The sequence below is a fragment of the Oreochromis niloticus genome, linkage group LG3 (assembly GCF_001858045.2).
Source record: "Oreochromis niloticus isolate F11D_XX linkage group LG3, O_niloticus_UMD_NMBU, whole genome shotgun sequence".
Lineage (NCBI taxonomy): Eukaryota > Metazoa > Chordata > Actinopteri > Cichliformes > Cichlidae > Oreochromis > Oreochromis niloticus.
In genome coordinates, this window is record NC_031967.2 from 29927518 (window position 1) to 29947578 (window position 20061).

Genomic DNA, 20061 nt, shown 5'->3' on the forward strand with positions numbered 1-20061 from the left:
ATAAAAACATAGGGAGATATGATAAGAGTTAAGAAAAAGAATCATAAAATTAGAAGATTTGAGTGAGAAATAAGATAAATAAAAGTAATACAAACTCATTCTGATTTTAAAGCCAAGGAATAAAAGTGGGTTTTCAAACATATGATACAGCAAATGAACAACAATCAACTACGTATTCTTACTACGTGACGTCAACATTTTTTAATGAGTGAATGACTCACAGCTCATTGTTGATGACTTAACAAAAATAAAAACACATTCCTCTGAAGATCAGGTACAAGTACTGAAAGTGAACAAGCATGAATGAAGAAACAGCCAAGAAACAAAAACCAAAAACAACAACATTTATTTTTCACTTCCTGCTTTACACTTTCAAGTAAAAGATCCATGCAGGATCAGTCCCCTTCCTCCTGACATGTAAGAACTGAAGTCTCTCTCACAGGTTGAGACAGTGGTTCCCAAACTTTTTTGCTAGGCCCCGCAAAAACACATCCTCCAACCACACACACCCACATTTTGTTTTCAAACTCCATTGCAGTATATTTCACACCTCAAACATTTAGTAAACAATTAAGCAAATACAAGTAAACTGCAATAAATTACAGGTAATAATAAAATAAATGACTAACTCTTTTACGATACGTCTGGGGTCGGCAACTGTTGGGTCTGTTCCCACAAACCCCGATAGTTCTAGAGACTTATTCATCATGAATGAAAACAAGACAGTCAGCGATCGATCGATTACTTGCGCAAGGGAGGCCTCATCTGTGTCCAGCACGAAAATGACCCCAAATCCAGCCTCCTCTCGCTGCCTTTTATTGAGAGACAGTTCACACAAAACACAGCAAAGCAACGCCCACATGGTTCTAAGGCATTATATGTATATGTGTGAACTTCTGTATGTAGGTAAGAATGTGTGTGTGTGTGTGTGTGTGTGTGTGTGTGTGTGTGTGTGTGTTACCTCCTGCTGACCAAAGGGTCGTAAACGCAGGAAGTTTACATCAAAAGAAGCAGATCTTCCAGACAGGATGTATCTGCAATAAAAGACTACAGCCCCTCACCCAGAACCTCGAGAATCTGGGGAGGGGACTGTGGAATTCCTTTCATCCTACAGTTAAACAATGTAGAAATGGATGGCAAGCATACTCGACATTCCCAGTGAACTGAGGAAGAAAAGACGGGGGTGTGGTGCTGGGAAGGAGCGCCGTCGCCCGAGAAGGAGACGTTATCGACCATCTCTTCCTTCTGTAATTATTGGAAATGTACGATCTTTGCCCAATAAGATGGATGAGCTAACGTCGCTAACCTGGTCACAGAGGGAGTACCGGCAATGTAGCATCATGATGCTAACGGAGTCGTGGCTAACACCGCTAACTCCGGACACGAGCGTGACACTACCGGGATTCCAGTTCATCACCTCTCCCTCCCCTAGGCAGATCTGATCACAACCTGGTGCACCTTGTCCCTGTGTATGAGCCCTTAGTGCGCAGGGAGCCACCAGCCACCCGTACAGTGCAGAGATGGTCGGAGGAGAGCGAGGAGGCTCTTAAGGATTGTTTTGAGTCGACTGTGTGGGAGGTGATCTGTGACGACCACGGAGAGGACATCGACAGCCTTACTACATGCATTACTGACTATATTAATTTCTGTGTGGATAACACCGTACCTACCAGGACTGTACGGTGTTTCTCCAACAACAAACCCTGGATTACTTCAGAAATTAAAGCTGTCCTCAAGCAGAAGAGGAGGGCCTTCAAATCCAGAGACAAAGAGGAGTTGAAAAGGGTGCAGAGAGAGCTGAGGGGACTGATAAGGAATGGGAAGGACAGCTACAGGCAGAAGATGGAGAACCAGCTTCAGCAAAACAATGTTGGTGAAGTCTGGAGAGGCCTCAGAACCATCTCAGGCCACAAACATCAGAACTCTCTGCCTGGGAGGGATGTGAGGTGGGCAAATGAACTGAATCATTTCTTCAACAGATTTGATTCAGCCATGAGGCAGTCTCCAACATCGGCTGCAGACTCACCCACCCCCACTGCTGCTGTTCCACCTCTGACACCTCAGACACTTCACACCTCCTCTATTCACCTTGCTCACTCCTCCCCACCCCCAACAACAGCATCCAATACACACTCAACACAAGGCTCCAGCCTGTCTCTCTCAACCACCCAGGTTCGGAGGGAACTGAGGAGGATTAATGGCAAGAAGGCAGCTGTTGGGTCTGTTCCCACAAACCCCGATAGTTCTAGAGACTTATTCATCATGAATGAAAACAAGACAGTCAGCGATCGATCGATTACTTGCGCAAGGGAGGCCTCCTCTGTGTCCAGCACGAAAATGACCCCGATGAGGGCCTCCTCTCGCTGGCTTTTATTGACAAACTTCAAACAATAGTTTACAAAACACCTCCCCTCGCAACCCCCTTTGGTTACAAAGACAAGGCACTGTATGTATGTATATGCAGGTATGTGTGTGTGTGTGTGTGTGTGTGTGTGTCCTCCTGCTGACCAAAGGGTCGTAAACGCAGGAAGCTTACATCAAAGGAAGTAGATCTTCCAGATAGGATGTATCTGCAATAAACATTCCAGCCCCTCATCCAGAACCCCGAGAATCTGGGGAGGGGTCTGTGGAATTCCTTTCATCCCACAGTTAAACAATGTAGAAATGGATGGTAAGCATAAAAATGACAAACATTTAACGATTCACTCTAACAGCAGCGGATTGCATCAGCTCGAGGGTCGTCAGGTCCTGCGCGGACCAACTGTGTGGTGTGATGGAGCACCTCTTCAACCTGAGCCTGAGGCTGGGAAGAGTCCCACAGCTCTGGAAAACTTCCTGTGTTGTTCCAGTGCCAAAGACTTCACGCCCCAAGGACCTCAACAGCTACAGGCTGGTGGCTCTGACATCCCACCTGATGAAGACCCTGGAGCGGTTGGTCCTGGCTCAGCTTCGGCGCCTTGTGAGCTCATCACTGGACCCACTTCAGTTTGCCTACCAGCCTGGCATTGGAGCGGATGATGCCATCATTCACCTCCTACATCGTTCCCTCTCTCACCTGGAGACCGCTGGGAGCACTGTGAGAATCACGTTCTTTGATTTCTCCAGTGCCTTTAACACTATTCTTCCCACGGTTCTGAAGGACAAGCTGGAGAACTCTGGAGTGGACCATCACCTCACTACCTGGATTTTGGACTACCTCACCGACCGACCACAGTATGTGAGGACTCAGGGCTGTGTGTCGGACAGGGTCGTCTGCAGTACGGGGGCCCCACAGGGAACGGTTCTGGCTCCGTTCCTCTTCACCATCTACACTGCAGACTTCTCTCACAACTCCACCCAGTGCTTCCTGCAGAAGTTCTCTGATGACTCTGCAATAGTCGGCCTCATCACTGATGGGGACGACAAGGAGTACAGAGGACTGACTCAAGACTTTGTGGACTGGTGCCAGCAGAACTACCGCCAGATCAACGCCAGTAAAACCAAGGAGCTGGTGGTAGACTTCTGCAGGCACAAGCATCCTCCACTGCAACCACTGAACATCCAAGGTATGGACATTGAGGCTGTGGACAGCTACAGGTACCTTGGTGTTCATCTGAACAATAAACTGGACTGGACTCATAACTCAGACGCCCTCTACAGGAAAGGGCAGAGCAGACTGTACCTGCTGCGGAGACTCAGGTCGTTTGGAGTGGAGGGCCCACTCCTGAAGACCTTCTATGACTCTGTGGTGGCCTCAGCCATCTTTTATGGTGTGGTCTGCTGGGGGGGCAGCATCTCTGCTGGGGACAGGAAGAGACTGAACAGGCTGATCCGAAGGGCCAGCTCTGTTCTAGGATGCCCTCTGGACCCAGTGGAGGTGGTGAGTGACAGGAGAATGGTGGCTAAGCTGTCATCCCTGTTGGACAACATCTCCCACCCCATGCATGAGACTGTGACAGCACTGAGCAGCTCCTTCAGTGGGAGACTGCGGCACCCACGGTGTGGGACGGAGAGATTTCGCAGGTCTTTCCTCCCCACTGCTGTCAGACTCCACAATAAAGACTTTTGCAGCTGATCAAACACACAAACCCACACATGTGCAATAAGACTGCTATACGTGCAATTCTTCTTCTGACGAAGTTGTGTTTTTGTATTTTCCTACTCAGTTGTATATAGTATTTGTATTTCTATTTTATTTTATTGTATATATTATTCTATTCTATTTTATTCTATTGTATATAGTATTTTATTTTATTTTATTGTATTTTATTGCATTCCAGTGTTTTCTAATTTCTGCTATATAACTGCACTTTTGCTGTAACAAAACAAATTTCCCACCTGTGGGACTAATAAAGGCCATCTTCTTTTTTTTTTTCAAATGCTTCAGGAGCTGTCCGCTCAGCACAGCATCAGCATGAATACATGGATACATCCGTAGACTCGAGACAGAATTCACAATGTGTTTTTGGGACTTTCAGGTGTATGGACCAATGTTTTCTTTTATGATAGAACCAGAAAGCTTTAATGAGCAGCTGGATTTGTCTTGCATTTACTGGCTGAGGTAATGCCAGTTAATGCGACATCCAAATGCAACTGATTGAAATAAATACCTCGACTCTATGGGGGTCAAAGTTTGCAGAACTACGAATGCAGCTGGAATCCATAGCTGTAAGTGTTCATGGAGCTTGCATTTTCACCCGCTGGACATCACTACCTGACAAGTTTAACTGTCTTCAGAACATTGCACAGGCCTTAATGACAGTATTGGGCTCTCTCTAGCTGCTATGAAGGGGAACCCATGCATTGAGGCTAAAACATTTTTTTTGTTCAGGGCTCAAAACATTTTACCCCTCCGTCATAAAAGGCTGATGGAGTATTGCTGTCACCCTGCTGGACATGGGCACCCATGTTGGTGAATGTAAAAACTCAAAAATGATGCGATTTTATCAATAGGCGTCAATTTGAAACAGTCTCAAATTAACACCATAGGTAGATGCCGTAGGTGTATCTACTAAAAATCTCAGTGACTACGGTGTCAAGTTATCTGAAGATCTCATGAATGCAATGACTGGATAACAAAGTGAAGTAGGAATTTCAGATTGATACCAAAGGTGTATCTACTAAAAGTCTTGGACACGTTTAAATCTTACTGACCTCGACCTCTAGGTTAGTGGTCAGAGGTCTAGTTTTCTGAAAATCTTGTGAATGTAATAACTTGAGAACCAGTTGATGTAGGATTTTGAAATTCATTCCATTGGTGTATCTAGTAAGAGGCTGAGGGGTATCCCTGGCTGACAGCCAGCATTTTTTTTTTTTTTTTAAATACAGTAAAATTAGGGGTTTCAAGATGGGCATTGACTGGCTTTTGGAGCCAGCCTTAAGCGGCCGCTAGTATCGATTTATCATTTTATTTATAAAGGTGTTGTTATTGGCGTTTGTAATGGACAATAAATAAAAATGTTAAAGATATGGATGTTAGAGTTGATGCTTTTGAGATTGTCATTTGTGCTAAGATATATATAACCACTGCTTTTATGTGTCCTAATAAGGTTGTCATTGTGCAGAAAGAGCGTGACGATTAGCAGCTTTATTTTCAGCTTTAGAAGTGCTGACATAAGATGTAGGAAGCAGTCTCATCGCTATAATATTCCATTGCACACAAGAAACCACCAAGTTCTTGTTTTTCTAAGTTTAGCAGGATTTCTTACTTCTGCTTTTGTACATGTTGGGGTGTTTAAAGGTCATACCTAAATGGAGTGACTTGAGATGTCACGCCATATATGGTGTCAGGAAGTGTCTAACACACACAGTCACACACATGCATATACAGGTCGTGTCCAAATTCATTCAATTCAATTCAATTTTATTTATATAGCGCCAAATTACAACAAAAGTTGCCTCAAGGCACTTCATAGGTACAGAGAAAAACCCAACAATCATATGACCCCCTATGAGCAAGCACTTTGGTGACAGTGGGAAGGAAAAACAGGAAGAAACAGGAAGAACAGGAAGAAACCTCCGGCAGAACCAGGCTCAGGGAGGGGCGGGGCCATCTGCTGCGACCGGTTGGGGTGAGAGAAGGAAAACAGGATAAAGACATGCTGTGGAAAAGAGACAGAGATTAATAACAGATACGATTCGATGCAGAGAGGTCTATTAACACATAGTGAGTGAGAAAGGTGACTGGAAAGGAAAAACTCAATGCATCATGGGAATCCCCGGCAGCCTACGTCTATTGCAGCATAACTAAGGGAGGATTCAGGGTCACCTGGTCCAGCCCTAACTATATGCTTTAGCAAAAAGGAAAGTTTTAAGCCTAATCTTGAAAGTAGAGATAGTGTCTGTCTCCCGAATCCAAACTGGAAGCTGGTTCCACAGAAGAGGGACCTGAAAACTGAAGGCTCTCCCTCCCATTCTACTTTTAAATACTCTAGGAACAACAAGTAAGCCTGCAGTGTGAGAGCGAAGTGCTCTAATAGGGTGATATGGTACTACAAGGTCATTAAGATAAGATGGGGCCTGATTATTTAAGACCTTGTATGTGAGGAGCAGGATTTTGAATTCAATTCTGGATTTAACAGGAAGCCAATGAAGGGAAGCCAAAACAGGAGAAATATGCTCTCTCTTTCTAGTCCCTGTCAGGACTCTTGCTGCAGCATTTTGGATCAGCTGAAGGCTTTTCAGCAAGTTTTTAGGACATCCTGATAATAATGAATTACAGTAGTCCAGCCTGATGCATGAACTAGTTTTTCAGCGTCACTCTGAGACAGGATATTTCTAATTTTAGAGATGTTGCGCAAATGGAAGAAAGCAGTCTTACATATTTGTTTAATATGTGCATTAAAGGACATGTCCTGGTCAAAAATGACTCCAAGGTTCCTCACAGCATTACTGGAGGCCAAGGTAATGCCATCCAGAGTAAGAATCTGGTTAGATACCATATTTCTAAGATTTTCAGGGCCGAGTACAATAACCTCAGTTTTATCTGAATTAAGAAGCAGAAAGTTAGCGGCCATCCAGGTCTTTATGTCTTTAAGACATTCCTGTAGTTTAACTAATTGGTGTGTGTTACCTGGCTTCATGGATAGATAGAGCTGCGTGTCATCTGCATAGCAGTGAAAATTTGTGCTATGTCTTCTAATGATGCTGCCTAGGGGAAGCATGTATAATGTAAACAGAATTGGTCCCGATGCCGCATTTGTAGATCAGTTATGTCACAGCGACGCGCCGAAGGCTGTCCAGATTCATAGACTCATCTGAATGCAGCCGACAAATGCGTCCTCCTTCTCCCTGAATTTGAAGGATGGGTCGGGTGTGTCCTTCGTGGCCCACCATATCCCAGAATTCATAGCACGGCCCAACCAATTCCAATTTTCAACAATGGCGGCCGCTACTAAGTTTTTAGTATTACTCTTATTAATCTTTCTGGGTCACAAAATAAACTTTTAAGATATTTTAAGGCGATAATGTAGCTGTGTAAACTTCAAATATCTGCTCGGTTTATCAAGATATCGCATATTTGCAAAAGTGCTTTGACGTTTTCGGAGACGTCTGTTACCCACCAGCTCGATAGGTAGCCGAGAGCTCGAGGGTCACTGAAGCCGCCGAGAACAGCAAACTCCCGGCACATCATTTTCAGATCACCGCGGACTTTCACTACTCAGGTTAAACGTAATACATAAGTCACTTAGACAACCTAAATGTTATTGTTTGGCGTTTTCAGTGTTTTATTTGTTTGTGAGTGAATCAGTTTGGCTGAGATTAAAGTTATTAGATTAGATAAAATAAAACTTTATTAATCCCCCGGGTGGTTTTCACACAGCTGAATAAACGGCAAACAGAAAACTGATTAAACAGAAGTGTGAGATGGTCGAGAATTTACACCAGTGTGCTGTTATATTTTAGATAGCAAGGAGCAGATGGCCGAGTTTATTAAACTCCATCGAGACAGCGGTGACGCAAATCTGAAGACTAGACTGTCCAATTTCACAGCCGTTTACTTCTGGCCTTCCCGACCTTCTCAGGACCCGGCCCACGTAGACCGCGAATGCACGACTATACACACAGACAAGCTCACGCATGCACGCTTAAGACTGCCACGTGATTTGTTGAACTGTGTATAGCTGCTGTGGCACTTTTACCACCAGAAGATGCTGTTAGTAAACTCTATTTTCTTTTTCTGTCAGCTTGTTGTTGTTTGTGGCATTACAAACACGCGATGCCAACAGGAAGTTGCAGAGTGCCCTCTGGTGTACACACTATGTAACATCAGCAGTCATAACATGGTCCAAGGGTGTTTCTCCTATCAGTACTTTTTATCAGATTTTCATATTTTGTCAGTTATAAATTCCAATACCAGTGGCTTTTCAAATAGCTACTAGAAGTCAGTAATTTAAGCCCATTGGTAAATTGGTTTGCCTTTATAACTCATCATGTTGGACATTAACAAGTATGAGAATTTATTTGGTTCATAAATGTGATGGAGGTGTGGTGTTTTGAGGATGACAAAAAATGGAAATTATCAGTCTGCACTGACCAATCAGCTATTCAGTTAATTATTTCAGCTATACTGCATAGTATCTGTGCTTCCTATTTCCACCTAAATGTAAAAACAGGTAACGAGCTGAAAAGTTTGAAAAAATTGGGCTAGCTGACTTTTGGTGTTTAACAACTAAAATGGTGGCCTTGTTAAACAGTGGTTGTCCCGAATTCGACAATGTGGCACAAGAACAAACCAATGAAGGCCCAATAGAGTGCAATCAGATGAAGAGTTTTTTAAGAACACATGCGCAGGAAGATGTACACTGCAACACCTCAGATGTAGATCTCCGCCCAAAGATACACTTCAGATTGCTTTTATAGCATCGGGGTTTAACGCCCCCTCTTGCGTTTCCAAGAACATAATTTGTATCTTAAGAACATTATTTGCATTTTTTACAGACAATGATCAATTTTTAGAGCTAAGTGCAGACACAGAAGTTCCTCTTTCTAGCATCTTTTCCAAATATGGCGATGATCTCAGGCCCTGAAAGTCCCCATGGACGTGTCCTCCGCTCTGACACATCTTCTGTCACCTGTTACTAAGCAAACTCAAATGCAACAAGAAGCTGAATACATTCGGGCCTTTGGCTCAGGCCTGTTTCTAGATTATATGTATTATATGTGTTTTGTAGGCGTGTATTGCTGTTTTAACCTTCTGTAACTCCAAGTCACTTACACAATAGATCATCCGGACATCACGGCGAATGAGGCTTACGACCCTTAATTAATTGACTGAGCTTCAACTCTTTAACGAGCACAAAAATGCACTGTGTATATGCAATGATTATGGCGGCACCTGTAATAATAAAAAGGTTAATGTGAGGCCAGCAGGTTTTAATAAGAATAATTCATTCATTCACATCTTTGATGTCCTTTTGGTGGGGGTGGGGGGGTGGGGGTTAGCAGTGTATGTGTAGTCATTAAAATATCCTTAAGTGTGAACAGTTTGTTTTTTTCAGCATTTGACATTACTGCAATGCTTTGACAAAAAACTACTTCACTTAAATAGAACTGCAAAGCTAAATTAAGTTTATCAAAATGTGTTTCAGTTTGTTTGGGGGTCTGGCACAAATCCTGCCTTCCAAAATTGGCAAATCAGAATTGTCACCAGTCAACACAGGTGTGTATCCCATTCATATTTGGCTTGACTTTTTTTCAGTTTATTTTTTACCTGTCTCTAAAGTATTGATCAATTAAAATAACTTTTATTCTTACATTCCAGAAAGAAGAAATTTCTGAATATTCAGGGGAGGATGGATTGCCACATTCAGTTCTGGATCAAATATCAAGCGATGATGATGGCAACCACAGCATATCAGAAGAAGAATATGTGCCAGATTCAGAGTCAGATGATGAAGATTCAGATGAAGACATCCCATTATTGCCAAGCACATCAAAAGGTCTGCTATGCCAAGATGACATCTCCAAAGCGCATGAACAATCAGATTCAACGAATTTAATCCACAACTTGACAAAGGACAAGCCAGAAGATAAAAGTGAGCTTTGCGAAACTGAATCAGAAAAAATGACTTTAAGTAAAAGAAATTACTGCTATTTTTGTGGCAAACCACAAGCTAAAATTTCCCGTCACCTGAAAACGCACAAAACAGCTCCTGATGTTGTGCATGCATTTTCCCTGCCTAGAGACTCAAACGAGCGTAAAAGCCTGTTAGAGAAATTGAGAAATAAGGGAAATTTTAAGCATAATGCTGCAGTTTTGCATGGTGGAGTGGGACCACTGAAAGTGAAGAGAAGACCCAAGATTAAAGCAGTAGAGGGAAAGTTTGCTCATTGCTTTTATTGTCAAGGGATGTATGTTCGCAAGGATCTTTGGAGACATGTCCGCAGATGTCCTAACAAACCAAAAGATGACCAGTGTTGGGCAAGTTACTTTGAAAAAGTAATTCAATTATAGTTACTAGTTACTTCTTCAAAAAAGTAACTGAGTTAGTAACTGAGTTACAATATTCTAAAAGTAATTAATTACTTGAAAAGTAACTATTGCGTTACTTTAAAAAAAACAAAGAACGTTTAACCCTGTGGGGTCCAGGGTATAATTGGCCATTTTTTACTACTCTTGATTTTCCCTCCACATTTTACCTTAAAAACTATTTGCTTTGCCTTGTTTGGTATCATCTTTTTAGCACAACCTCGCGTGCCTGAATTTACAGTTATGTTCTCATTTTGTCATACTGTATAACCAGAATTGATCTAAAATCAGACAAAAACCATAAAATCAGAGTAGAAAAAGTTATATTTTTACTGTAACAACCATAAACATGTTTAATGAATCATATTTCATAACTTCAAATGCAAATATTAATTGTCAATTTTAAAATCCTATGCACAAGTTTTGCAAACAACAAATTTATTTGCATCCATTTACCTTGATTTTTTAAAATAACCATTTCAAACTATTTACAGAACAATCAGCTGTTCTTCAATAAGATGCCACACAAATTATTTGTGCCACTCCAAAATATTATAGTGGACACAAAATATTTTGTGTCCACTACAAAGGAGAACATCACAGCCTGATACCTGCAGGTCTGACAGCAGCAGGTGTATCACTCCTGTTTTCTACCTGGAGACAGCAGTCGCCTCATTGTTCTGACACACAACACAAAACTATCCACAACACTACACACTAACTACACAAGACAACACATGAAGTGCACACTCCAAACATGCTAAACGTCACAAATCTCACATCTCAAAACTCTCTCTCTCTCTTTCCGCTCTCTCTCTCTCACCGTCACTCCTAAAACTTCCCCTGTTTTGTTTTGTTTTTTTGCTCATAAGCAGAGAGTGCTTGCTAGCACTAACGTGGCGAAACTATTGAGGAAAAAACGCCGCGTATATCTTGTTTATCATGACTCTGGTTTTACGTGGCCTATCGACACAATTTAAAAACTGGCACCTTGTTGCTTTGTCTTTAAGTGGTCACGTGATTGACTTACCACGACTACTTTGTTCTTCCTCAGTCAAACGGCAGCACTCGATTGTTTTGCCCCCTGAGCTCCAGGTGTTGTGCTAGACAGCGATCGTGATTGCCGTCCGCGGGAGCGCGCAGCTGCTTAAAGCTGTAGCGTCCAGATTACTTACAGCTACTTCCGTGCAACTGATATAAGATGCGGTAAGCTGAACACAGCTTCAACCGTCTGTTTGTTGAAAAATAGTAACGGACCGCGTTTCCTTGTTAGTAACTGTAACGCCGTTGTAACGATAGGAATAGTAATTAGTTAGATTACTCGTTACTGAAAAAAGTAACGCCGTTACTTGTAACGCCGTTATTCCCATCACTGAAGATGACACGGAGAAAGAACCTGGAAGAACCAAAGTACTCGGCCTGGCTTTAACTCTGGAGTCTCAGTGTTATCCGCAGGTGTCAAGTGGAGTGTGGAAGGTTCTTGCTGTTATGAAACAAGATGAGATTGCCTCAGCTGTGCGAAATGACTTTACTGTTATTCAGTTTGCCCGGTCCCTCTACAATAAACATGGACAAGACCCTACAAAGTATGATTATATACAACAGAAGCTTCGTGAAGCGGGACGTTTGTTGTTGTGTCTGTGTACAGAATTCTCAGTGCATAACATGGAAGAAGCTATTAAGCCTGCTAACTTCCAGAGAGTTGTGCAAGCAGTAAAGAAAGTTTCAGGTTTTGATGAAGAGACACTGTCATACAAAACTCCAAGCCTTGCGCTGAAACTGGGACATACACTGCATAAAATGTCTGACATTATCCATTGTCGTGCCCTCATGACAGAGGATGAAGCCCTAATCAAGTCCACTGATGCGTTCAAGAAGTTGTATGTCTCCAAATGGTCCGAGATGGTGTCTCACCGTGCCTTGAACACATTGAGTGAGTGTGACAAAGTGGATGAGAACACCACTTGTCTATATTCTTAGTTAACATTCTTGTTTTGATTTAATCATATTTCACATGTAATCTGCAATAGGCAAACATTTACTATCCCGGGTTTGTTTATGTTTTGCACTTTTACAGATTATATAATATAACATCTTGGTTTAAATCAATTCCTACAAGTTTGTTAAGTTAACATGTTATCTATTTCAACTGTTAATTTGTATTGTTTAGAGCTTACCTTACCTACCTGTCTTCTAGCAACAAAAGGAGGAAATGTAGTTTTACTTCCTGCTTTATACCTTCTGGGTTTATCTGAGGTCACAGGAAGAGACCAAGTGCAGGAGGGGAAGAACGCTTGTAATTTCATAAAGTTGATTTTAGAGTGTTTATGGATAAATAGATTTAATGTTGTAGTATGTATTGATTACACCATAGAGTTTATTTTGCCAGAAAAGAGTAGTAGAGGTTTAAATATAATTATGTTTATCGTACCTACCTACTGAATGGAATAGTCCAGAGGAGAAATTGTTTGGTTAAGTGGACTATTTAAGCAGAAGAACTCAGGTGTATGGGAGGAAAGGTTTAGGTCAGTGTAGCTGTGTGCAGTTTGACCTTAATTTCTGTTGACTTAAGTTCAGTTATGTTTATTTGAACAGAGTTCATTTGGAGTTGAGTTTCTTATTTGTTTCTTTGTAAATATTGTTTGGGTCACACAATGGTGAATAAATCACGTGCTACACTGGACAGCATCAGTCTCCTGCACTTCTTTGACCGCTTAAGTCGAGTCCTACCACAGTGAGGCAAAGTTTAACAAGCCATCAACATTGCCCTTTACAGAAGATGTTCGGATTCTCCATCACTACCTTCAAAAATCTGCAGAAAGTGCCTTTTGCAGCTTGGAGAACGAAGCCACAGCTCAGAATTATGCCCAAGTTACACTCTCACAAATCATTGTGTTCAATCGAAGACATTCTGGAGAGGTTTCAAAGATGTGCCTCAAAAGTTTTCTTGAAAGAGACAAAACGGCACTCCACACAGATGTTGCCATGGGGCTCTCAGAAATGGAACAGAGACTCTGTAACTATTTCTGTAGAATAGAAATAATGGGAAAAAGGGACAGAAATGTTCCAGTTCTGCTAACACCAAGCATGCTGGATGCTCTGTCACTACTGGTTAGTAGGAGGCCTGACTGTGGTATTTGTGCCACTAATATCTACCTCTTTGCAAGACCCCGATCAATGAGTCATTACAGAGGAATGGACTCCTTGCGTGTTCATGCACATCAGTATGGAGCAAAGCAGCCTGAGTATCTAAGATCAACACAGCTCAGAAAACATGTTGCCACACTCTCACAAGTCCTTAATTTGAAAAACAATGAACTTGATCAGGTTGCAGATTTCTTGGGTCATGATATCCGCATTCACCGCGAATTCTACAGATTACCAGTTCCCACAACACAGCTGGCCAAGATTTCCAAACTGCTTTTAACACTGGAAAAAGGACATCTTTCCCAGATCCAGGGGAAATCACTGGATGAGATCGAAATTGAAGGTTTGTATTGAAAGGAGCAAATATTAGGGCAGTAGTTGAATATTATGCTTTATCAACAGAATTAAAACCTAAAAGCACAGACCATTCTATTAAATGTCCATGATTTAAGGTTCTTGAAGTCTATTGTTTCATCACTTTGCAACATTTGGTGTCCCAGTAATCCTGTGTCCTGTCAGATGTGTATTCATGGTAATGATGAACTATTTAAAAATGACATCATTGTCCCTTTAAAGACCCAATATTGGTTTTTTTGGACCTCATCGTTGTCAAGTGGACAATGTCTCCAGAAAACACAATAGAGTCTGTTTGGTGTGTATCAGTGTATCTAGACTTCTATAGGGAGTGTATGAGGTCTGAAGTGACCCAAATTTTTTTCAGATTTTTTCGAACACTTTAACCTCGCTCCCTTGGCTCTAAGTCCTCTGGAAACGGTAGTCCACTTAAACCACCACCGGGCGGATTGACGTAGTATAGTCCCTCCATACCACATAGAACACACTCCCCTCTTCATGCTACACAGAGTTGTTACAGACCTCCTAGGATGAGACATTCTTTCAATCTACAAATGATTATATACTTCTAAGCATATATGAGTAAATATTTCTAAGCATAAATAACAATAAACAATACAAATCTAACAACATACACCTGCATACACACTACCATTCCTCTGTCTACGAACAGATGTATTCACTGAGGGAGCGCCCCTCAGATCTGTAGGAGGCTGTGCATATCTCCCTTCTGGAAGGTTTTGTTGAATAAATCATACATTTACACTGAGTTTGCGTCTTCTTTATCCAGCCTGAGGGCAAAAGAATTGGGTCTCAGCATCCGCTGACCTCGTAACAGTTTAGTACAATTCAGAATCAGAATGTCTTTATTGTCATTGTCACAGGTACAATGAAATTAAAAATGGTCCCTGATCAGTGCATCATCCCTAACAATGTCAAAATATAAGTAAAACAATAACATCCAATAAAATCGATACATAAAAATAAAAGTGATAATAGGAATAGTATTAGCAAACATTCACATACATTCCCACATACATGCTTCAGTCAGTGCATAGATTCATACAAGAGTTGCGTGATGGACGTCTTTTTTTTGCAGTATTCAGACGTGCTCTGTGTAAGGCGATCTGAAAAAACTGGGAATTTTAGGGGGTTTTTTGCCGGCAAGGTCAAACTGGCTAAAACTTTCCTTTCTGAGATCATCACAAATGTTTCCAGGAAATAGATGACCATAAAAGGTCTTTTAGCAGAAGCAACAACTGCAGAAGTAACAACTGTACCGTCTGCTGGTACAGTTCAAACAGGGAGTACCCAGGATGTGAGGTATCTTTTATAATGTTTTGAGCTTTTCTAAGACAGTGGGTATTGTTTAGATCTTCCAGTGTGGGGAGAGGGCAGCCAGTGACCTTTTGGGCGGTGTTAATGACCCCTGGGAGTGCTTTCCTCTGAGCCACTGTACAGCTAGTGTACCAGATGCATATGGAATAAGTTAGTACACTAACCTATTCTTTAGATTTGAGTTTTCAGTCATTATATAAATGTACTGTTTATAAGATTGGGGAAACCTGCAGTCAGCTGAGACTGAAGAAGTCACTTGGATGAGTGACAAAACGTTTCTCCAACAAAACGCTATGTCCAGATGAACAGAATCAACTTTTAGAGATACCAGAGTTACATCTTTATAAAACCATTGCTGCTTATCATTAGACATATCATAAAGAGACATTATAAACATTAAAAACAAACAAAGTCAAAGATTTCATAAAAATCAGAGAAAAGCTATTAAAATAATCAGCAGAACATCAACACAACATTCATCAAATTCTAATTCAAATCTAAAGAAGTGTTCATTACAGTGTCATTACAATCTGGCATTTATGTAGTTAACATCTGAAGCATCTGAATCTGCCCACTGGTCACATGACAAAGGGAAATTTTATATATGATGGAATCTGGAGTCTGTGTTTGCACAACACAGAACACTTTCTTGTTAAGCGTCAAACTTGAAGAGGAAACATGCAGCGACTCTTTATACTCACGCTCAGCCTGATAGCATGGATCCCAGGTATTCACTGTGACTGTGTGCATTTGATTAGAGAAGTCAGACAAAAAAGATTTTCAAGCTGTTTTCAGCTTCACATAATTGGAAAAAACAAAGATAATTTAATGTCTGTGCCGCCTCCTCCTCACTTCTCTGCTGTGCTTTTGGCAAATACTCTTGTTAAAATGTATGATACTCCTTAGGCTTGCTTCTCTGTACAATTTTATGACTTTTCTGTATTAATCGTTTGTTTAAGACGGACTAGAAGGTTGTTAAAAGCTTGCAATCCCCCCCCCCCCCCCCCCCCCCCCCCGAGTTGCTTGAAGACGTTTCACCTCTCATCCGAGAAGCTTCTTAATATGGTACAAGGGCGACACCTTTTATTTATAGATAACAGGTGTCCGATGTGAGCAACTGCTCTGTTAAAGTTGTGTCATGACTAAAAGTTTCATTTCAAATTGGTGTTTAACATTTAATCATTTCCACTTCTTGTCAGCTGTTCTCTGCTGGGTGAGCACTAAGAAGGAGTTTACTGGCCCGGAGGGTGGATCCCTCACTGTCCAATGTCGATATGCTTCTCACTATGCTAACCATGTCAAATACTGGTGTCATGGGTGGACGAGAACTTTCTGCGATATCTTGGCTCGAACTGACGAGACCTCCTCGGCCAATCAAGACAAAGTGAGCATTTTTGACGACCCGGGCAAGTTCATGTTCACAGTGACCATGAACGACCTGAAAGAGACGGACTCTGGGTGGTACTCATGTGGTGTGGAATTAGCATCAGGGGCTGATGACATGGATTACACTGAAGTGAAAGTGTTTCATGGTGAGTAATGGAAAAATTTTGAAATGATAAACATTTATTGACCCACAGTTTTAAAGAAGTTTGTTGCATTTTCATGATCTCTGCAGGTGTGAGAGTTGTGAACAGCACTGTGAGTGGGGAAGAAGGAAGTAGTCTCACGGTTAAATGCCTTTACACTCAGAGACTCAGGTATTTGGTTTTCCTTTGGGGGATTTTATCCACATTTTATCCTTTAAAACCCTTAGAACTGTCCTTAAAGAAGCACTGATCACACTTCAGTAAATGTGGGAATTTGTCCAGAAACTTTCATTGGTATCAAACGCTGGTGGACAGTGAGCATTCACTGACTCTCCTGTGACTGCCTGTCAACAGACTAAGTGAGAAGAAGTGGTGTCGGAGAGGAGACCTGAGCTCCTGTCTGTTGACGGGTTCTAAAGGGAGTTACGAAGATGCTTCAGTGGCCATCAGCCATGACATAACTGGGGCTTTCACTGTAACCTTAAAGAAGCTGCAGATGAGCGATGCTGGCTGGTATTTATGTTCTGCAGGGCAGCAGCAAGCAGATGTACAGGTTCAGGTCAGACCACACGGCTCTACTAGTAAGTTGATAATGAGCCTTTCATTTTTTTGGACATAAAAAACATAACAAATGATACTTTTGAGCTTTGCTGTCTAACTGACTCGAAACTGTGATAATTAAACTTCATTATGGATTTTAGTGTGCTGATATCATCAAGGATGATTTTTTTTCATCACAGGGAGTTTAGAGTTATTCAACATCCTTATGTTGAATAACTCTAAACTCCCCTCTCTAGAAATGCACCCCGTATATTTTTATTGCTATTTAGCCAACATTTAAAAGATTTATGACACAAAAATCACATGTGACACAGTTGGCTGTAAAAGAAATGCAACTGATAAGAGCAACACAGAAACCTGTATTCAGATAAAAACATTGTTATTTTCTCTCTCTGTTTCTATAAATATTAAGTGCTTCTCTCAAAATCAGCATGTGGTGCATTAATTAGACTAAGTCTAAATCATGATAGAACGTGTTATCCAAGGAAAACAGGGTGACAGGTAACAAATGGGCAATTCTTTAGTTTTAGGCCCTCGCTAACATGTCACCTCTAAATGCAGCCTAGTGTTAATTTGAATAGCAAAACTTGACATTTAGCTAAATGGCCAGGAAAAAATAAATGATGGAAACGGTTGATTTTTAAAAAAATAATTAAAAACAACTATGATATTTATCATTGCTTGAAATGAATGTTTGGCCGATAAAGCTCGTTGACATGAAATTTACCCCTAACTGTAGAACGAACCAAAAATTGCTAAAATGCTAAACAGACATAGTCTGAGATTGTGTCATTATTGTGTATCATTGGTTGCAAATGATTTTAACACACATAATGCCATTTTGTGTTATAGACAACATTATTTTAAGTGAAAGAAAACATACTAAGACCCTTCCCATGTTTCACAGTCCTTACATGCTAATACAGGCATATTTACCATCTCTGTGTTCTTAGGTTAGAGTAATAGCAACATTTCCAAGATAAATAAATGATTACAGCTTATCATTTGCATAACCTATTAGCATTTTAAATCATGCATTGTAGGTATTTGTGTGATTGCTTGGCATTTTCTCCATGTCACCTTGCAGCTACTGAAATGAGAAGAAGCAGCTTTAAAGATCATTATGTGTTTGTGACAGATGGCAGAGGCTCTCAAGTCTCTACTTGTTCAGGGTATCGATTATTAAAAGTCACCTATGAACAATATTGATGTTAGGATGCTGGAAACACTCTTTACCTATAACAGCATATTTACAGAGTTGTTACAGTATTTTTTTAGCGCTACAATATTTTTGCCTTCACAAACAGAGCCCATGACAACCCCTCCTACTCCGAGTCAGCCCTGGTACCGTTTCCGGTAAAAGTCAGCACTTTTTTATCTTCACTTTAATGGATGTCGAAGGTGGATTGTCTGCTCAGTCTGCTTTGTGCCTGCTTCCTAGTTACATGTTGGAGTCTATAGTGGGGTGTTCGTCTCTCCTGCTTCTAGTGGGCTTGGCTGTATTGGCAAGAAAGATACAGCGCAGTAAGGCAACTTCATATTCCTTTGAATTTTAAATTGTTATTAAGTGTGTGTGTGTGTGTGTGAGTGTGTGTGTTTGTATGTGCGTGCAGCAGCCACAAATTCTATATATAATAAATAAAGATTTATACGATATAACAAAATGCATTAAATATATCTGACTACTAATTTGAATTTATATTTTGGGCATTCTTTCTAGAGAAGGCTTCTTCACGCTTTAAGGAGACGGAAGAGATATTCCCTGTAAGCCCCCATTATCATGGCCATCTCTGATCTATTACACTCCTTAAGAAACACAATTATCAGGGATATTTTTGTAATGATTAGATCACTCATTCTCCTTTCTGTCAATTACAGGATAATCGAAGGGGCATGAGAGACCTGCAACAAAGCAAGGAACACATGATTAAAATCGACAACAAGGGTACAATTAACCTACTTACTTACTAAGATCATTTTGTGAATTGTTAATTGTTACTCGTTGTAACTGAATGTAATTTTTCTATTAATTTGCCACACAGAACATATGGTCTTTGTTCCAGTATCTTTTTTACCAAACCAAACCACGTCTGAACAAAGCTATATGTTCTGCTTCCTGCAATATAAATTTGGCACATTATAGACTTGGCTTATATAGACTCAGTATTTTAGACTCAATAAAATTAATCAAAATACACGTGTATAATTATATGTGACTTTTTATTTATGTACCAGACTCTATGTATTTTTGCAACCTGTGACCTTTTTTGCTCATTATAGGGGTCTTATGGCAAAGTAGCATTTAGGTGGAAATCTATGCGTAAAACGTTCCTTTTTAGTTACACTTCAATAGACCTATAGAGTGTTTGGGGCTTCCCATGATGCACTGATGGTTTCTTCTTCACTAACCTTTTTTTCACTCTCTCTGTGCTTACATGCCACTTTGCATTTAATCATCATGATTAATCTCTGGCCCTCCTTCACTGTGTATTTAATTTGTCCTGTCTTGCTCAACAAACCGGTCAGTGCAGATGTCTTCCCCTCCCTGAGCCTGATTCTGACAGAGGCTTCTACCTGTTAAAAGGAAAAGGGAGTTTTTCCTTCCCACTGTTGCAAAGTTCTTGTTCAGGGTTAGCTCTTTGTAGTTATATATAACACCTCAAGGCGAGTGTTGTGATTTGG

The 20061-nt window shown here is 41.0% G+C and overlaps 2 protein-coding genes across 10 annotated transcripts in view; both read left to right on the forward strand.

The window, feature by feature from the left end:
- The window catches only part of LOC102079294 (polymeric immunoglobulin receptor), a 93051-nt gene that overhangs the window by 65689 nt on the left and 7301 nt on the right, over positions 1-20061 (forward strand). For 6 of the 9 annotated variants that reach the window (XM_019352967.2, XM_025901997.1, XM_025901998.1 and 3 more), the window contains 2 exons: positions 19100-19143; positions 19258-19324. The exons of 2 other annotated variants lie outside the window; for them this stretch is intronic. In XM_019352967.2, coding sequence (XP_019208512.1) covers positions 19100-19143; positions 19258-19324 — 111 coding nt within the window. The remainder of the gene's footprint in view (positions 1-19099; positions 19144-19257; positions 19325-20061) is intronic. One more of the 9 variants, XM_025902003.1, reaches the window with a different exon arrangement.
- On the forward strand, positions 15098-18621 carry LOC112843390 (polymeric immunoglobulin receptor-like). The gene is made up of 4 exons (XM_025902016.1): positions 15098-16016; positions 16489-16821; positions 16908-16989; positions 17173-18621. Exons 1-4 carry the CDS (start codon positions 15968-15970, stop codon positions 17435-17437), a joined length of 729 nt encoding a protein of 242 aa, XP_025757801.1. The 5' UTR covers positions 15098-15967; the 3' UTR covers positions 17438-18621.